General features: G+C 44.9%; 4 protein-coding genes across 4 annotated transcripts; 3 read left to right on the top strand and 1 right to left on the bottom strand.

Annotated features, from left to right (window-relative positions):
- Positions 1-3,083: 3,083 nt before the first annotated feature.
- Positions 3,084-4,956, top strand: LOC128722044 (guanine nucleotide-binding protein G(s) subunit alpha). Its single transcript, XM_053815859.1, has 9 exons — positions 3,084-3,200; positions 3,284-3,445; positions 3,554-3,650; positions 3,728-3,848; positions 3,968-4,096; positions 4,194-4,373; positions 4,457-4,581; positions 4,651-4,724; positions 4,810-4,956. The coding sequence occupies exons 1-9, from the start codon at positions 3,084-3,086 to the stop codon at positions 4,954-4,956; spliced, it is 1,152 nt and encodes a 383-aa protein (XP_053671834.1).
- A 7,524-nt stretch (positions 4,957-12,480) lies between these two features.
- LOC128729287 (probable phenylalanine--tRNA ligase, mitochondrial) lies at positions 12,481-13,989 on the top strand. Its single transcript, XM_053822957.1, has 2 exons — positions 12,481-13,695; positions 13,760-13,989. Exons 1-2 carry the CDS (start codon positions 12,481-12,483, stop codon positions 13,925-13,927), a joined length of 1,383 nt encoding a protein of 460 aa, XP_053678932.1. The 3' UTR covers positions 13,928-13,989.
- Positions 13,990-14,628: 639 nt separating this feature from the next.
- On the top strand, positions 14,629-17,856 carry LOC128722197 (mitochondrial 2-oxoglutarate/malate carrier protein-like). The gene is made up of 5 exons (XM_053816042.1): positions 14,629-14,909; positions 16,068-16,304; positions 16,402-16,595; positions 16,675-16,885; positions 16,962-17,856. The coding sequence occupies exons 1-5, from the start codon at positions 14,854-14,856 to the stop codon at positions 17,188-17,190; spliced, it is 927 nt and encodes a 308-aa protein (XP_053672017.1). The 5' UTR covers positions 14,629-14,853; the 3' UTR covers positions 17,191-17,856.
- Positions 17,857-17,881: 25 nt separating this feature from the next.
- Positions 17,882-19,292, bottom strand: LOC128721050 (inositol polyphosphate multikinase-like). Its single transcript, XM_053814759.1, has 3 exons — positions 19,064-19,292; positions 18,219-19,009; positions 17,882-18,124 (listed from the first exon to the last, which is right to left on the bottom strand). The coding sequence occupies exons 1-3, from the start codon at positions 19,290-19,292 to the stop codon at positions 17,882-17,884; spliced, it is 1,263 nt and encodes a 420-aa protein (XP_053670734.1).
- Positions 19,293-19,648: the final 356 nt, after the last annotated feature.

The following is a 19,648-nucleotide window of genomic DNA, read 5'->3' as shown; positions in this document are numbered from 1 at the left end:
TTCTCTCTCGCGTTTGGGTGTGTCTCTGGACTGGTTTCGTTTGCATTCCCCTCCACGAACCGGCAGCGCCTGTCCCGCCTGTTCTGCCTGATAAGTCAATCGAATGCAAAAGAGGTCAAATCAATGATCCAACATCACGTGCTGGCAGGGGCGGGAAACGATCGGGTGGCCGGAGGACCGGACAAGAACGGCCAATTAGAATATAACGTTTTGGCTACTCGCAGGGCCCCCAATGGATGGTTGCGCTGCGCTGCGGTGGAAATGGTTTCGCAACACTCTCAGGGGGTTTGTTGTCCTTCAGAAAGGCACGAGACGAGTGAGATTTGGCTAAAACTGTTCGCAGAAGAGATAGGAAATTCCCTCGGCACTTGGTGAATGTGAACAACAACCTTTAGTCGCTTGTACCAAATCGTACCTAAAAATTACTCTACACCTGTATGGGGAGGAGACTAAGGCACGTTTTCGCGCATTCGGATCGGATGCCTCCAATATCCACACCGGGAAGCCGGGAAGCTGCCCTTGTGAGTCAGATTCCGGAGGCGGGTATAATTGTGCGTAGATGCGCTGTACTTAACCACCATCATCAACATCATCAGCAACATCATCCACCACCCTGCGTGGAGGCAACAGCAGCAGCAGCAGCAGCAGCATCATTAGCTTCTCCCTCTTAGCCTGTGTGCAATTGTGTACGAGGTTTAAGCTCGAGGCTGCCCCCCGCCCGTAAAAGCTTACCGCAACGCTGCACTAACACCGACACACGCGAGACGATCTTTTGCAAAACCGGATGGAAATGGTCCGCGATCAGAGGACATGGGGAGGGGGGAGGGGGGGGGTGGTGCGAATGTCTCGGGTTTTTTCTTCTCACCCCTTAGAGTGTTACTGCTGTTTCATCCCCTCAACTTGCTACCAGTGAGGGTGAGTTCTAAAACCGCAAACCCCCTCCCACCGGGGGGTGGAAAGACAGGCGCTAGATAATCATAGACGCGCATACACATACACAACGACGACAATCGGCCGACGCTATACGACGAATTGATAATACGCTGAACAAATTTTCTCACATTGCATAATTATCAACAGCAGCAGTAAATGCCGCCACAGCCGTAGTAGAGCGGTGCTGGATTACGCCGATACAGCTGTGGGAGAGTGAGAGGGTGCGAGAGCAACAGCAGATAGCATGGAGCTGGGGTGTACTATTAGGCGGTAGTTCGATTCCTGGAACCGACCGCCGCAGGCTGCAATGGGAGGGTTATTAGTGGGGGGGGGGGGGGGGGCTATAGCTGCTTTAAGTACTTGCGGCCGACTCCGGTGCACCGAAGTGCACTTTGAAGTGCATCAAACAAACAGACAATCAAGCAAAACAAGCCTAATACAACCCGATATATTTATGCACTCGAACATGATTTATACTGTTGTTTTAGTTGCTCCCCAGTTGCCGGTGCTAAGGATGGAAACAATGTAGTGGAGATGAAGAAGTGTACCTTCGGCAAGGGTGTGCATGGTCAGTTGCAGAGTTGTATTAAGGGCAAGTTTGCAGATAGCTAGGAATTGCATTCGAAAGGTTGTACATCCTGAATTTGCTCGTAATTGTGGGGATTGACATTCAACGTATATTACTTCCGCTAATTTGGCTTAAGGCCGCTTAAAAGACTAATATTCCTTCGTTTGAAATAGATTGATCCGTTTTCCCTCCAACATTTGCAATTTAACAAGCTAACAGATAAATCTGTTCGATTAAAACCGTTAATACATCAGGAGTATTACAAGCTGATGCTTTTGGTTTACATTTGGCTACATTTCTACTACCCTTGGATAGTTAAAGAAAAAATGAAACAATGACACCAAGCAAAAGGGGGGGGGGGGGGGCTCCGGGGGGTGATAGAATCGCAAATTCTACCTTTCATCGCACCGGAATCATCCACAACTCCTGCTGGGAAACCGGGCCATACAATTGGAGAGCGATTATATTTTTATTTATAGCACCATCATCATCATCGCCATCATCATGATGCTCGGAAGGCTCTGGGCCGGACGGATTCTCAGCCCCGTTTAACGCCTTCCTCCTGGAGGAGAGAATGCACCCATTATTCGCCCCGCATACACCCATTCGGGTGGCGCACATTTCCGATCATCGGGTGGGAAGTAGTGTGCGCTTTCCACCGATCGGCTTTTCTTTGCCTTTTCCCATCGGCAAGATTCCGCCGTAATCGATTGCGGATCTCTCTTCTACCCTTTGAAGGGTGAGGGAGAGAAAGGGTCGAGAGAGAGAGAAACAAACGAACGAAATGCAATTCGAGGGAGAGGACACACCGATAAACAGCGCGTCCGCGGCTCACTGCACGAGGTTGTGCACACATTTCGTTAACAACTGCACGCGTGGCTCGAGCGTCAGCATCTCCATTGGAACGCAGGGTAGAAAGGCGGAGATGTGCGTGATTTAAATAGTGCCTTCTCAAGCCTCAGGTTCCCACCATAGCCCTTCCACCCCGTGTAGAGTATGTGTGTGATTCTAATGGCCGTACGCTCTCTCTTATCGTTCCAGTGTATCAGAAGGGCCGTACGCTAGAGCTGCGTGGCGTCTGTCAGTTGCGGACACGTTCCCGAAGGTACACAGAGATTGCCGTGCGTGGGTGAGGTTCTGAGCTGCACCGGAGAACGGTCACGCGAATATGAGCCTCTAAACGCTCGAACCGAGCACGGAGTACCGCGCGAGCTAGAGTGGCAATCTGTGGCCGAATCTATTGCCGGTCTTTGCAGGACATTCCGAGTGCGTGTATCATAATATGCGCTTTGCATAGATCGGATAGCTCCACCGACTACCCGGATATAAGGATATCGCGCACAGACCTGAGAAGCAGGAAAAAGATTACAGCAGGAAGCAAACAACACCGATTTGCCGCCGCCGGGTGAAGAATCACCGCAAACGACTACAACGCAACCGATACGACGCGACGGCGCAGGGTTCCCGGGAATCATCGCACCCCATCTAGACGCTGGCTCGCAACGGTGAAGCGCGGGGGGCTGAGTCTCCCGATACGTCACCGGAAGGTGGTGCCACCTGCTGGTGGGCGCCGTGGTCAGCGATGGGTTGCTTCGGCTCGGCCGGATCGAAACAGTCGGACTCGAACAGTTCCGAGGACACCAAGAGCCAGAAACGGCGCAGCGATGCGATCACACGGCAATTGCAGAAGGACAAACAGGTAAGCGCGTGGGAGCCAGGACTCCAGCAACAATCTGCGAACCGTACTCTGACTCCACTTTTCTTCTGTGGTCGTTTTTGCAGGTGTACAGAGCCACGCACAGACTGCTACTACTCGGTGCCGGTGAGTCCGGCAAGTCGACCATCGTGAAGCAAATGAGAATATTGCACGTGAACGGGTTTTCCGACAGCGAGCGAAAGCAAAAGATAGAGGACATCAAGAAGAACATTCGTGATGCTATCCTGGTACGTTGGTGGAAATTGTTGAGAGTGTCATGCCGTTGCTTCCTCGTTTGTTCCGATTCCCATAATAAGCATCTCCTTTTTTCTTTCCTTTGAATAACTTACGCGCAGACAATTACGGGTGCGATGAGCACACTGACACCGCCTATTCAGCTAGAAAAACCTGAGAATCAGGCACGGGTAGACTACATTCAGGATTACGCGTCAGGTATGATATCACTGTGAATGAGGCATTTGAGACATATCTATAATATCCCCACATATTTCGATGCGTTGCTTAACCAGGGCCTGATTTCAATTATCCGCCGGAGTTTTACGAGCACACCGAAGAGTTGTGGAAAGATCGTGGTGTCCAGCAGACGTACGAGCGATCGAACGAGTATCAATTAATTGATTGTGCTAAATAGTAAGTAATCGACGAACTGTCGCGGTCGAGTCATCGCTGTCACTCTGCATTAAGCACGTGATCGAACGGTGTTAAGGTTAAACACTAACCATCTAAATCTTATCCCATATTCCCGACAGCTTTTTGGATCGTGTTAGTGAAATCAAGCAGCCTAACTATACTCCAACCGAGCAGGATATCCTTAGATGTCGTGTGCTAACCTCTGGCATTTTCGAAACTAGGTTTCAGGTTGATAAAGTGAATTTCCAGTAAGTAGCTGAGGCGTGCACGGTGATAGATCGCCGTCTGTTTTTTAATGTCGCATTTTAATGTGCTTTTTTGTTGCTCATTCCGCCAATCGTGCAGCATGTTCGACGTCGGAGGGCAGCGTGACGAGCGACGTAAGTGGATCCAATGCTTCAACGATGTCACAGCAATCATCTTCGTGACGGCGTGCTCTAGTTATAATATGGTCCTGCGCGAAGATCCCACACAAAACCGGCTACGAGAATCGCTGGATCTGTTTAAAAGTATTTGGAATAATCGGTAGGTTCGAAGCTGGTTAAAAGCGACACAAATGGGCGTTTGGCGTTTATCCTAACTGCTATTGGTGCTATTCTCCTTTACAGATGGTTACGGACTATATCCGTCATATTGTTTTTAAACAAGCAAGACTTACTGGCCGAGAAGATAAAGGCAGGCAAGAGCAAACTGTCCGATTACTTTGGCGAATTCAATCGTTACCAAACGCCAGGTAAATTTATAGTAGTAAATATACAGCCAACATTTACGTCAAACGCCTTTTTTTGTATCTCTCCTGTAGCTGATGCAGTCTGCGAGATGGGTGAAGATCCAGAAGTGATTAGAGCAAAATATTTTATAAGGGACGAGTTTTTGGTAAGAGGCACCTACATCAAATAGTTTATCTTATATTTTTTGTTTCGTTTTCTTACCATGTTTATATCGTTTGTTTCTCGTGCAGCGTATATCGACAGCAAGTGGTGATGGCAAACATTACTGCTATCCACACTTTACCTGCGCTGTAGATACCGAAAACATCAAAAGAGTTTTCAACGATTGTCGAGACATCATTCAGCGGATGCATCTGCGACAATATGAGTTGTTATAGGTAAGGTTCCTTCACTGGATTCGATTCAACTATCCCAACTGAAGCTTTCTTTTGCACTGCCTCCTGTTTTTGCAGATATACTTAATGATTTCGATTCAACAGCAACTTGGTCGTCTCATTTTAGTTGTGTCTACCGTGAAACAAATATCAAACCTAGCCAAACTATACTAATTTTATAATAAAACAAATATTTGATTAAAAATAATCAAAACAAAAAAATGAAACATACAGATACACTTACACAAAAACACACAATCATCCCTCTAGACCTCATCTACACACATACACACACACATATACAAATTCATCAGATCACAAGTACAGAAGCAACGCTCTCGCGAAAAAAAATTGGACGAACGAGAACCGTAAGCCGCCCTCATCCACCAAAATTCCCAGAGCGGTAGGTCGGTAGCCATTGAACAGATGAAACGAGGCAAATACCGTGTACAAAAAAAGCGAAAGTGGCGGTAGAACTGGAGAAGTGCACCACGCAGCATTGATAAAAAAGTTCAAGAAACATGCCATGTGAGGAATAGGAAAAGGAAAAATCCACGTGCGACGAAAATCTAACTGCTTATAAGTATAAATCAGAAACTGCTGGACTGCATATATAAAACAAAGAAAAGAAAGCTTAAAACACACAAGCAACAATGCAACAACTGCCGTCAAAAGCGCAAATTTGTAAAAGTATAAAACGATGCGAGAAAAAGAGCGATCGAGCGAAGGTTTGAAAACACTAACACAAAAAATTGCAATGGCAATTAAAATAAGTGAGAGGCACATGCAGCGTTGGTTTCCCTTACTTGATACAAATGGAAACCAAAAGAACAAGCTAGCAAGGATTACACTCGCGCACCATGTAACCTATCGTTCGTCGCGGCCCTAGAAACGATAAAGAAACCACACGATAAGCGAAACGCGCGCGTAAGAAACGTCCACTCACACCTGATCGTAAGTTGGTCGACTAAAACAAATAGCAAAAAAATGGGGCCTGCTAGTTGGCCCTCTGTGCAATAACTTCGGCGGACGTTAGGATTAGGATTAGCGAGGATATGAAAATCACACAAAAATCACATTAATCCTTACGGTGTACAGCCTATCCTAAATAGGCATAGGCTAAGTGGGGAAATAAGGAGGAGCAATCCCGACGAGTGTAGCTTTCCCCAACGAATCGTTCAGTGCATAAGCAGAGTATATATGCATATATATGCATTACTCATACACACCATTACACACTCCCTTGCTGGCAACACAGATTCAATGCTCCCTCTGCTTCCAGTTCTCGGCTTCCGTAAAAGAGAAACATAGAGATGGGGAAAAGGACTATGGTAAAGAAAGAAAAGGTAATCAAGGAAAAAATGAGGATCACTTACACCCACACATAATGCAGCCTTCAAAGAGAGAAAGAGAGAGAGAGAGAGAAAGAAAGAAAGCAAGATAAGGAGAAAAAGAGGGAGAGAGAGAGGGAGAGAAACGCATCCACTAAGAATTAAACGCGGCAGCATATTGCAATCCCGTTGAGACAATTTGGATGGACAGCGATTGAGTAAGGGCTTTCGCAACGTAGTTGTTGGAATTTCAGTATTTTGCTCTCATGTTTTATTATCCTTTTCTTGTTTTATTTAGGCGACTGTAAGCAGACGCATTTGTATTGTTGTGGTTAAAAGATGTTATCTTTGTTTGTAATTATCCTGCCCCAACACCATTTTAAAGATTCCTACACACTTTACAATGAGAATAGAGATCCCCTTCCACATCTGCCATAAGACTCTATTTCTACTGTTTATGTTAAAAGGGATAGAGAAGGTACCCTCCAAGGAGAATGCATGAAAAAGGCAAGCGAATGTTATGTTACATTAGGACCGTTATCTGTTTTTAATATTTGTTTTTTTTTTACATTTTCTCCCTGTTTTTACTTTCATATCGTTTTATTTTATTTTTATTAAGGACAATTGCAATAATTTTTAATCTGTTGACAGTCAGTTGCAGGGTCGATTAGTAGATTTGTATAGTAGAAAAGAACAAGATACCTATTACACGTATGGTTTGTTATGTTTCGTTAGAAGCTCTGTTTGTATACTATGTACAAAATATAATAAGAAAGCATAAGAAATTGCTATCAAAAAATTCGGTTTGGTATATCTTTTTAACAGATTTTTTCCAGATTTAACAATCTAAGCTCTGTTAATTTATGTTGCATCATCTCGGACGTTCAAGTTAACTCTGATGAGATAAGCAGAGATGAGAAAGGAAGAGTTACTCTTTCAATGATGAATGAAAAGAACTAGTGATGGAAACCGGTTGCAACGGAGTTGACTTTAGCAAAATACGTAGTTAAATCGAATGATCCGAAGGCTAAAGAGAACTATGTCGCAGTATAATGATAAAGGTAGTGAATATATTATTTTGAAGCAGAATAAAGGTCTCCTAGGTTACTAGTAGTTTATTTACCGTGTGTTGGTGTCTGGTGAGTTGGACGGATGGATGAAATCCACAGTGAGACTTTAGATAATCCAATTCAATTGACCAGTCAGCCAGTTCAGCAAAAACACACACACAAAACTGTACCGTTTCCGCCTGTAACACGTCAAGTGTGCACGCACCGGTGCAGAAACTAATAAAGCTTTATATGTCCTTCGTACTATCACACCCTGTAAAAGAAGCAAAAGTAACAATCCTCCTGCCGGTCCGGATGTATTCGGGCGTCTTTATGTTGTACATTTTCGCTTTGGGGAAATGATTTTGAATCTCTAATATCAGATTGGGAGCGTTAGGGAAGGATCACTGTCGGGCCATCAAACTTGATGATAGCGTAGATCTACGTCCTTGCAACGGCAACGCAAGAACTCCGAGGATCGGCACGTTAGAACCTGATTGGGCTCCTTGCGGGAAAAGCGGATAGGAAAACAGTAAGGATTGGCGTCCAGCTGAGACAGGAGGAGAGGGTGTGTGGTGTAACGTAGCGAAAGTATCTTTGTATGTATCTAACGCATCCTAAGTGGTTTTGCCATAGAGAAACACACATACACACACATATACGACCGAGAAGCATCAACAACCATACATTCAAGCAAACGAAAAAAAAACTAATCACTCACAAAAAGAACAAATTCACAAGAAAACATAACCAATCAGAATCAGATGGCAATTTTGTATAGCTTTATCGATGGAATAGACGAAAAAAAACACAAAAGAACATGAAATATTTGAACGGAAATGATAGTAAATGAATGGTGTTTAATATAGATGTTAACGTAGTCAACAAGCAGTAAACAAGAAGAATAAACAAACAAAAAACAATGAAAAAAAAACAAACGATAAATGGAGAGTGGCTAACGTGTCCGGGGGTAGCGAAAAGAAAGAGAGCGCATGCGAACAGCGGAAACGAAAGCATTCCGAAAGACGCATACGTTCCGTTTGGACTTGCGGCGGTTTATTTTTTTGATTTATCTCTGTCGGCATGCATGAGGCATGCTTCGCGTGTATGTTGATTGGAGGTCTCCGATGCTTTCCTAGCCCTTGCACCTCAGTGCCCATGCCATCAGACAGACGTTTATCTTGGCAAAGCAGATGAGGTGTGGTGGTAGCTTTAAGATTATGTTCAATAAGGCCCAATGCTATCTATGTTTCTGTCAGTTTTCATCGACGAACGTGGACCGAGTTGCCATTCAATTCCCCGCGAATGAGTAAGAGAAGTGTACGGATTGATTCCTGCGCTCAGCATCAATCAGATTTTCATTATGCGGAGAAAGAAAAGCGACTCTCGTGTCACGTTGCGCAAATACGAGTAACGGCAACCGGGTGTTACAACATAAGACACAACAGGAATGATCAAACAAAATAGTGCAGTAAACGAAGGACACTCTTGTTGTAAATAGTAATTCCACGCTGAATCATCGTCATCTTCTAGGGAAGTGGAGCAGTAATGTAAAGGGGGTTAAGCCACACAAGAGAGAAAGCCGCTCAGTCCCGAACTCAGTTCCATGCGCTTATTAGCCACAATGTTCACACAAGTTGAACTCCGCTAGGGAGCATACAACATCCGGGATGAAGCATTGAGCGCTGGAATAAACCACACGTACCGCATGGTCAAGGAGCAGGAAGATCCACCAACAACATAAGCGAGTTACATATACTTGTACAAGCAAGCAGAAAACAAACGTGTCCATTGTGGCAAAGTTATAATTTTTTATATCCTTCTTTACAACATGGCCGAAGCTGCGTGCCATTGTGTGGTGGTGAATTGTGGTGCTAGTTTTTGATTTCGAAAACGCTACGACCATCATCAACGGATATTTGTGTGCGGTTTTCGTTCATTTTTCCCGCTTGCTATGCTTTTAATTGTGTCGCAGAAAATAAGAAGAAAAACAACAACTTTTTAACTCGGGTACGTGAGACGAAAGCGGTTCGAAAAGGACATATGCGTGCGAGTGTGAAAAAAGAAACAGTGTGCAATCAAAAAAATAATGTCACGTTCGTGTGATGGAGAATCGAATTCACCATCGGAATAAGTAGAAAGCGCTAACCTATCAAGCAGGCTAGCGGAGAAGCAATGGTGATGATACCCCTTGTATGGGCAGGCAAAAGCCGCGTAGTCATAGGAACCGAGAATATAGATGTGTAAAATCATTGTTATTTATTTTATTTCTATTGCTATATGGTATACAAAAGAAAGAGCCACTGCATGCAATAACATCTTTCCCTTTCATACCCCTCATGATCATCCTAGACACATAAACACACACACACAAGTAGGAGCGAAAGATCAATCTTTCCCCATTCGCATATGCATTCATACGGCTAACTCATGAAAAAGGACACAAGCGAACGTAAGGCGCCACGGAAAAACCTAGTGGGTATGTGTGGATCGGGAATATTAGATAAAGGGAAACAAGGAAACCATTTACATTGAAATAAAGGTAGTAAATCTGAGCAAAAAAAGGAATGTATATCGTTTACACGTACATATACATACATATACATAAATATATATACATCTATATATATACCTATATATATATACAATTAGGAGAGTAAAAAGATGAAATCGCAGATGCAAACAGATGTACTATTTTTCGTTTACACTATTGCTCCCTTGTAAAGGATGTCTCTACTGCAAACCCCGGATTTCATAGCACACACCCCACCTTCGTACCTTTCTTCTGCTGTGTTAGTCAATTGTCGCCGACTGTCGTTTACGTGTGAGCTTTCGGGTTGTAGTGAAGGAATGGCCTGGGGGTGACCAAACTCCCTCCACGGAAAAGATGAGCCTGCGGATGGGTTCCGGGAAGGCGTGATGTGATGAAAAACTGCACCTACTACTGTGTATGTATGCGTACTTTCATCTGTTGGAAATATAGTAATCGCTGCGCCCCCTCTGACGCACACACCCTCTCCCGCAGCCACCCAACGTAGCGAATTAGGCAATTAAGGGACATAATTGCAACCATGCAACGTACACATACACACTCACACGTAGGAATAGTTCATGCGCTAGAATAAATAGCGCGCAGAACTCCGGCACACGTGGCCGGGAATTATGCTGGCTCCGAAAGCTTCCTTCTCCATGCGAGAAGCTTTCGTTTCCGCTGCGCTACGGATTCAGGAACACGTGTGGAAGGAAATGGAGTTCCACGTTAAAATCTAACACACCCACACACACACACACACGCACACACACACCCATACATAACAAACATCACACGCGTACGAACTAAAAAGGATAACTCGCTAGCAAAATCCGATTTGCGCGTCAGAAGTGTTCGCGGGAGCGCTGCAATAGGCAAGGGAAGGAATCAACGTTCACGTCGTTTGTAATTTCTTCGGCTCGCCGGGAAACACGTAGATTACACAACACATTCGAACAAAGTAGGCTAAACATGGGCGCCGGGCCGGATCAGTCAAACGGTGGGTGGGTATGATGGGTGTATAACGTCAGAAATAGATAACAAACGAGTGTTCATCGGATGCATAGTGCGGCATAAGAATATCTGCAAGAATAAGTTTGTCATACCACAGTTGGAGACGATCAAATCAATAGGCGTATCCACACTGAACAGAAGAAGGGCGGTGCAGTAGTAGAGAAGCAAATTCACTTTCAAAGCAAGGCGCACGCGAGTGCGTAACTCTTTTATATAGCTGTATAGAGAGAACACAACTGAGGGGTCCGGTGGGGACGCAAGCCGGGGAGACTCTAAAAGATACATGTGTGTATGTGCAGCGAACTGAAAATAGAAACAAATGGCAGAATGATAACAGACAAAAAAACTAACAAGTTCACATAGAACTAATTACGGGCAATTTACCTATGTGGAAAGTAACATTTGAAAGAAACACATCGCATGAGCTGCGTGGGTTAGAGATAGGAAATATAGAAGGCAGTCAAGTGGGAGAAGGAGCGATCTACAGCGAGTGTGAAACTGAGGAGCACTTTCGCCCACATCTCCACGTAAATCAGGCGAAAGGTTAGCGTAGATGTGCTAAATGCGAACGACACGACACCAGATCCAGCGCCAGAGCAACAAATAGTCATAGATTGTAGATGATGAACAGGGGCTAAGAACATGAAGAGTCGCACAAAAAAAGATATATTAACAAGAAAAGTCAAACAAAGGAAGATAAGATGAAACAAAGCAAGAGGAAAGCCAGATTGAAACGCGATCGTAAAGGAAAACGCAAATTCAACAAAACGAAATAAAAACAAACTAGCAAACATACGAGCGAAAAAACACAATGATACAAACCAAAACTACCAAGAAATCTGGAGCTAAGAGTGTAACTGTGCAGCAAACAGAATGGCTGCTGAAAGCGATAATATGAACGGGGAAATAATAATAAAGAAATGATGATGGAATGTAACGAGAAACCTTGAGGAAATTAAAAACCAAGAAACCCTATCGGAATATGTGAAAAATAAAGCAGATAAAAAGTTTACTTAATTTGCGTCATTTGTGCGTTACTTGCTTCAAAGCTATGAAAAAGCGCTTCGAAGGAAGAGCATAGCGTGCTGCAATCTTGAATATTTTTCTTTGGAAGATGCTTTTGATTACTCTTGTTACCCTATTTTATTAGGGTTATTACATATTCCATATGTAAAATAAGTAGCTATTTAATTCATTCGTCAGTGTTTTCATTTATGTTTAACTTACTTGCTGATAAATGCACGTGTTACATATGGAAACATCACATAAGCACAAGTATGATTGCAACAGCTAGACTTAATGTATTTAAATGAACTGTAATTTTAAATTTTGGTATTCAAAATCATCTTCCGTATCTTTATATATTTGAATCTAACTCACTATGTTCAAATCTATAAATCATAAACCACAAAATAAGAGTATAAAAGATGGGGACACTAACTTTTCAAATATGACACGTGTGCAAGTGTATTCATGTGAGAAATCAGCATGGACATGTAAACACGCATCCAAAACCGACATATCGTCGATAAATTTGTTTACAATCTACCAAAACAAAAAGACGAGAGCGAAAGGACTCGTTGTGCAACGTTTTCGCCCCAAAATGTTGTTTTTAAATTTGCGGCAAACTTCAATTCGTTCATGGCATCTGCCAACGTTAGTGCACGCAGCGAGTGGCAAACGGTGTTCGCGAAGCTATAGCAGTCAAGCAAAAATTAACAAAGATACGATCGATTTGTATCGGCAGCAGTATGTGCGAGATACGTGGACGAATCTAACACCTAAAGTATTGTCACATCTCGATCGGAATCTGCACCTTCAGCGGAATCATCCACTCTCTATCGTACGAGATAAAATAGTTAAGTATTTTTATGGCGCCTACTTGAGCCCACGTGGCAATCCACTATTCAGCGTGTACGACAACCTCAGCCCGGTGGTGTCGGTGGAGCAAAACTTTGATCAGCTGCTGATACCGCAGGACCACCCAAGTCGAACTAAAAGCGATTGCTACTACGTAAACAAGGACTATCTACTGCGGGCGCATACCACAGCACACCAGGTGGAGTTGATTCAGGCAGGTTTGGATAACTTTCTCGTTGTCGGAGACGTTTACAGGCGGGATGAAATCGACGCCACGCACTACCCAGTGTTTCACCAGCTAGATGCAGTGCGGATTGTCCATCAAGACAAGCTGTTCGAACGCAACCCGGAGCTAAAAATTCACGAGATGCACTATAAGACACACCTGTCTAATGGAAACCCCTCCACTGATAACAGCAGCCCGCTTGCGAACTGCATTGATCAGCACAAACAGCCATGTCACACGCTGGAAGCGGTGAAGCTGTGTGAGCATGAGATGAAAAAAACACTGGTCGGTCTGGTGCAGAAGCTATTTGGTGAAGGAATCAAATATCGGTGGGTGGATGCATATTTCCCGTTCACCCAACCCTCGTGGGAGCTGGAAATCTTTTTTAATGGTAGCTGGCTCGAGATTCTCGGGTGTGGCATTACGCGAAACGAAATTCTTGAGCGTGCCGGGGTGCAGAATTCGATCGCCTATGCCTTCGGTGTTGGTCTGGAGCGTTTGGCAATGATTCTGTACGACATTCCGGATATACGCCTTTTTTGGAGTACAGACAGCGGCTTCCTGAACCAGTTCCGCGACGATCGAATCATTAAGTACAAGCCGGTTTCATCATATCCGCAGTGCACCAATGATTTGTCGTTCTGGCTGCCAGAAGGTATGTCGGAGGAACAATTTTCTCTGAACGATTTTTACGACATTGTAAGAAATGTTGGAGGAGACATAATCGAGCAGGTGAATATTATTTTTCGATTGCTCTCTAGAAGACATAGGGTTTTTATGTGTTTGTCTATTACAGGTAAAGTTGATCGACCGTTTTACTCATCCGAAAACGGGCAAGAGCAGTCTCTGTTTTCGTATTGTATACCGGCATATGGAACGCACGCTAACGCAGGCGGAAGTAAACGTGGTTCACTCTAAAATTGGTTCGGATTTAGTTGAAATGTACAATGTTAGCATACGATAAGACGAATATAAATAAAAATATTGTGTGTGTCACTTAGTACACATTATAATTTTTTTTAAACTAGTTCATCGGGTCCAGTTACCACTCAACTGATATTCTCTCTGCAGCTGTTGTGAGGAAGGATCGTCAAATAATGGACTTTACGAAACTTATGCACAAGAGTAACTGGAGAGCATATCAACTGAGATGTATCATTTCTTTTAATCCGAACTGTGGCTACAACCTCAGAGCTTGGATGCAGTTAAAAAAAATTCAAAGGAGGAACTTGCAGTCTAATCTTTTTTCGTTTACATTGACATATAAGATGTGATGGGTTTATTATTCTTATTTCATAAATTAGTAGAGAGCACATGATGTTATGTTTCTTTTTTGTGTAAATTCATTTAATATATTTTTTATTGTAAATTATTCTGTACCGATGCCTTGTTATCAATGTTTTCATTGCCTACCTGTGTGCGACTTTTTTCGGCTGCGACTGTATCAAAACACGAGTGTCAAAAGCTGATGTTGACGCATGATTGCGAGAGTGAGAAAGCCTCGCTGCGTGTATATGATGTTGTCATTGGTCTCATTTCATCGTCAGCCTCCGTTCGAAAGTGTGATTATGCCCTCGATCCAGGCGCACCTGTGAAACCGGCGAAATAATATCTTCCCATTTTAGTTCTAGTGCTGGTTCTTGTTGTCTTTCGACGGATCGCTTCAATTCATATTGGCGTGTCACTGAGATAACTTCAATCGAATCGATTCAATTGACCTTCGGCGTTTCACGACGGCCTTTCACTAACGGAGTTGGTGAACGGGAGCTTATTGGACAGTGAATCAGATTCGGAACGTAAAGGCAAACGTTTGCTTCCCTTCACGTATAGTGGATCGAAGGCACCAATTCACCGTTGGGAATAAAACAAGGCTATCCAAAAGTGCGAACAATGTCTGACAAAAAGCGACCAGTGTATGTGCAGTACGTCCTTGGAGGTCTATCTGGGTAAGTTGAATAGATAATAGATCTAGCTACTCCACTGAAGTTCCCTGCGATCACGTTCATTCATGGAATAACCTTGATGGAAGGCCCCTAGTATGTAATGAGACACACGGTGGCAATGACATGAAGCAGGCTGACCTCGTTTATGTGGCCTCTATTGCGTCAGTGAGGGCGGCAACTTACGCAGATAGATCCATCGTCTCAACGGTTACCGCCGCTTTCTATAGTGAACCGCAAACGGAAGAAAAACGAAACATCTCGGGGTCGTTTAAATATAGACCTTGATGCGGGGCAGCATACCCTGCGGACGCCGTTGGCGAATATAAAATGGTCCTACGACGACCGGCGTGACGTTAGGGTATGCGTTTTACGTACGCAAGCGCCTGAAATTAAATCCGTATGATCACATCGATCACTGGCGCACGCCAACGGTGAGACGCAGGCAGTTATGCATCTCAAGGTCATATTACGACCATCCACATCGCATCAGCTGATTCGTCTGTCCTCGAAATAACTGGCAAAATTTTAAGGGCAAGTGAATGGTAACTCCCTGTCTCGTGAGCAAAGGTTGCAAAGGTCTTATCAATCGCGTGGATTTGGTGTAATGCGCCCTCTTTGCATCGAGCGCGCGTGCACCATTGGCAGATATGATTTTAGTGTTTGCCTCCGTTGTACATCGAACTGAGAGTAATCTATAATTGGTTTATTGTTCTCCTACAAATAGTGTGTCAAAATGTTTACTATGTTTTATGCGTAGCATACTGGTTTGCCACCACGAAATCGACGAATCATCCATCGAAACAGGCTTGCTTGCGTAATCATACGCGTTCGTCAATCCCAACGAGTTTGCATGGTAACGCATGGAATTATTCGCGTTACTATATCGGTAAACAGCTTCGTTAGCACCATGCTCAGTCAGTCAATATGTAATTTCGTTAGCATTTATCGATATCAGCCAAATATGTTCTGTAACAGTGATGTAAGAGTTATAAATGACCTTGTTTTTTACTAGTTTACTGTTAACGTAATTAATAGTAGCAAGGAGCGCACAATGATTGATCGACCTTTTTGTGTTTTTTCAATGATTTACTATCGCGTGACCGATACTCTAACTTAGCACTTTATGTATTAATAATATTTTGTTAATCTTTCCATACCCAGGATTGGAGCAACATGTGTCGTCCAACCGCTAGATTTAGTGAAGACCCGCATGCAAATCTCTGGCATGGGCGGTGCTGTCAAGGAGTACAACAACACGTTCGATGCAATCGGTAAAATCGTCCGCCGGGAAGGTTTGCTGGCAATGTATAAAGGATTGAGCGCGGCCATAATGCGTCAGGCTACATACACCACGACCCGTCTCGGTGTGTACACGTCGCTCAATGACACCTACAAACAGTGAGCCCCGGGATTGGTTTCATCCCTTGCACCGCATCCTTCTACAATGTTCATCTCGCTAAAGTCCGCGTTTGACGCGAATGTTCTATCTCTCCAGGCAAACGAACAAAACTCCGAACCTACTGATGTCGATGGCGATGGGTATGACGGCCGGTGCAATCGGATCGTTCGTCGGAAACCCAAGCGAGCTGATCTTGATCCGTATGACGGCCGACGGGCGTTTGCCGGTTGCCGAGCGGCGCAATTACACCGGTTTCTTTAACGCGCTTTTCCGAATCGCCAAGGAGGAAGGTAATGCTAGCGTGCTCTAGAAGAAGCCACCTCGCAAGAGGCACAATAATGATGGGTGTACGTTTCTTGCTTTCGATAGGTGTCGTATCACTCTGGCGTGGCTGCGTACCGACGATGGGACGTGCGATGGTGGTGAACGCCGCCCAACTCGCCTCTTACTCGCAAGCCAAGGCATACCTCGTGAGCTCGGAACTGATGAAGGAGGGCATTGGATTGCACTTTACCGCCAGCATGTTCTCGGGACTGATCACCACCGCGGCTTCGCTTCCGGTCGACATCGCCAAGACAAGGTAAGTGTGTCCGCTCGAGTGTAATGCAAAACAAACACTTCAGCAACGCCCTAACGCCCTTCGGCATCTGTTACAGAATCCAAAACATGAAGGTCGCACCGGGAGAGCAGCCTCCGTACAAGAGCACGGTCGATGTTATCGTGAAGGTGATTCGGCATGAGGGTCTGTTTGCGCTGTGGAAGGGCTTCACCGCTTACTACGGCCGGTTGGGTCCTCACACGGTTCTTACTTTCATCATCCTTGAACAGTTGAACGGTCTCTACAACAAGCATATGGGTGTGGAAGGAACGAAATCCGGCCTGTAGAAACAACTTACCAGTTTGATTGATTTTTGTGACGGCGACAGCGTGATGCGCTGCCGCACGCATTTCTTACGATGGCAATTGTAGATGTAATGTGTTTTTTTTGTTGTTGCTTCTGTTTGTAGATTTTTCCCAATCCCGTGGCTGGTAGTACAGATTTGCACATGAATTATTAATGCGTCCGCATGCGGATGCAACCTAGCACACGTAGGGCCGTTTGAACGTTTCGAAACACCTGTTGCGAGGCGACCTCTAAAAATCGCACACATTTTTGTATGGTTTTTTTGTTCACTTTATTTCCCCACTCTGTGGTGGAAAGAGGAGTGCCGTTGGCAGTTGGCCAGCGCGATGCGGCGTTAGCGCCATTAGCTTTTTCGGTATCCTCCCCCTAGGGCTTGGCCATAAGCCAAAACGCCACCCAGGTGTAACGCACGTTAACTTGAGCCGAGGAGGTTTATATCGCAATACCACTGCAGCGCTTTAAACGACTAGTGAAACGAATTGTGACAATATGCGGGTTAGAATTTTGAACAAAGCGAGGATTGCCTGTTTTCAGGGTTCCGGAAAACCACACCTAGCTCGTAGGACAGATTCGTACGTGTATAAATCTATATCTATATTTTTGCCTATAGGCGTTAGTAAATGGTAACAATAAAAAAACCGACGCATACGTGCTACGAGGATCGATTGACTCTTAAGCGACGCCCTGCTTGGGAGTGTTTTGTATTTCGCATTCCTTCAGCAGATCCTCGAACAACTTCACCAGGTTGTCGATGCCCTCAAGATAGTTCCGATCGACCGACGGTGGTTCCGAGGATGGCAGGGGGAACGTGTGAGCGAAGTCGATCATGCGAGCCTTAGCCCAGATCTTCTCTTCGTACGAACCGACCAGGTTGTCCAGCATGAAAGTGTAGTTTTCTTTCATTATTTTAATTTCCTATCGCGCAAAAAAGAATGGACAGAAGAATAGGAAGGGATTAGTTCGCATTTGTTAAAATATTTTCTAAATTGAGTTAGAGGTCCTGTATTACCTCTTCATAGTTGTGATTGCTCGAGTGGCTCCTCTGTATCTGGAAGTAATGCTGCAGCGGTTCCACATCTCCCAGCTCATTGATGGTGGTCGTAGAGAAAGTCGGCGTGGTCGGTGTGTTGCTTCCTGTCGCAGGGGACACCGGTGTAGTGGGCAGCTTTCGTCCTGCGTGTTGCAGCACTGGTTTCAATCGACGGGCATCATATACCAGCAGCACCGAACTGGCATACAGCCGGAATGTTGTCTGCGAGCGGGCCCAATTCTGGATATTCCACAGGTCCGTAAGGAACAGTACTAGCTGCTGCCGACATAGGCCAACGTCCGCGTTCAGAAACCGTCTCACCGCGTCCTTAAGCGTCACCTCCGTCAATCGCTTGCCGTAATCCTTTCCATAGCGTTGCAGTCGTCCTGTTTGCAGCGAGTACACCTGAAACCCGGGTATGCAGAAACCGTACGCTTGCCTACTGTCGGTGTACTTGGACGCCTCGTACTGGCGCTTCTCCTCCGTTGCCATCGGGTCCCACGAACGTCGGCCAATTTTCAAATCCATTATGCACGGTTCCAGCATGCCCTGGGTGAGATCCTCCAGCTTGAGGAACTCGATAACCTCTCCACCGACCGGCAGTTTAAGTTGCCCTCGATACTGGGGCGTTATTTCGCGCAGTCGTACCAGTTCCTTTGACTCTGCGGTAGCACGTGCGATCTGTTCGTAGAATTTGATTTCGCGTGTCCCTGCCAATAACTTGGCGACCGGTTTGAGCACCGAACCGTCATCACCGCTACTCAACATACCTGCGAGAGAGTTTCGTCAGATTCATCGCCCGAAAACCACCATCCAGAACTTACCCAATGAATCCGTTCCTTTGCGGAAAGCATGGCCAGCAACTTGACAGTGCAATGGTAGACATCCTTCTGGCAGAGATGGGCATTCGTCCGGATTTTGTATTCCGTAGCCGACGGGAGACCGTTTACCTTGACCTCCTGAGCAGCTTCCCTCGCTAACGTTCAGCGTCGTCGGTCGTTTGGAGGAGGATATTTTCCGCCTTTGATACGGTGGCAACTTTAGCTGGCTCATCACAGGAACAGGTATATTGAGCCTTTTCTTCCTTACACAACAACGTCGCAGCCGATCGGGAACTGAAACCTACCTAACACTTTCGGAAGTCCATTTTATCATTCATAGTGGCAAGAAGCTACATTATCATTCGGCGGGATTACCGTATCGGTATCGTATCGGTTTCATTTTTTCCTTTTCAATCTACTCGCGTGTCTTGTTCTGGGACGCGTTGGTGCGAAAAAGACATCCCGTCCACCGGAAGCTCCTTAAATCCCGGCCCACGTGAGCGTCTTGTCAAACTGTAAACCGATAACGTCCGATAACGGATGAAGCGAGTCTTTTTGGGTTTTTTTTTAATTATCTTTTACATCCAT

This window comes from Anopheles nili, chromosome 2, assembly GCF_943737925.1.
Source record: "Anopheles nili chromosome 2, idAnoNiliSN_F5_01, whole genome shotgun sequence".
Lineage (NCBI taxonomy): Eukaryota > Metazoa > Arthropoda > Insecta > Diptera > Culicidae > Anopheles > Anopheles nili.
The sequence above is the reverse complement of the archived record's forward strand: the minus strand, read 5'-3'. Positions and strand labels throughout refer to the sequence as shown.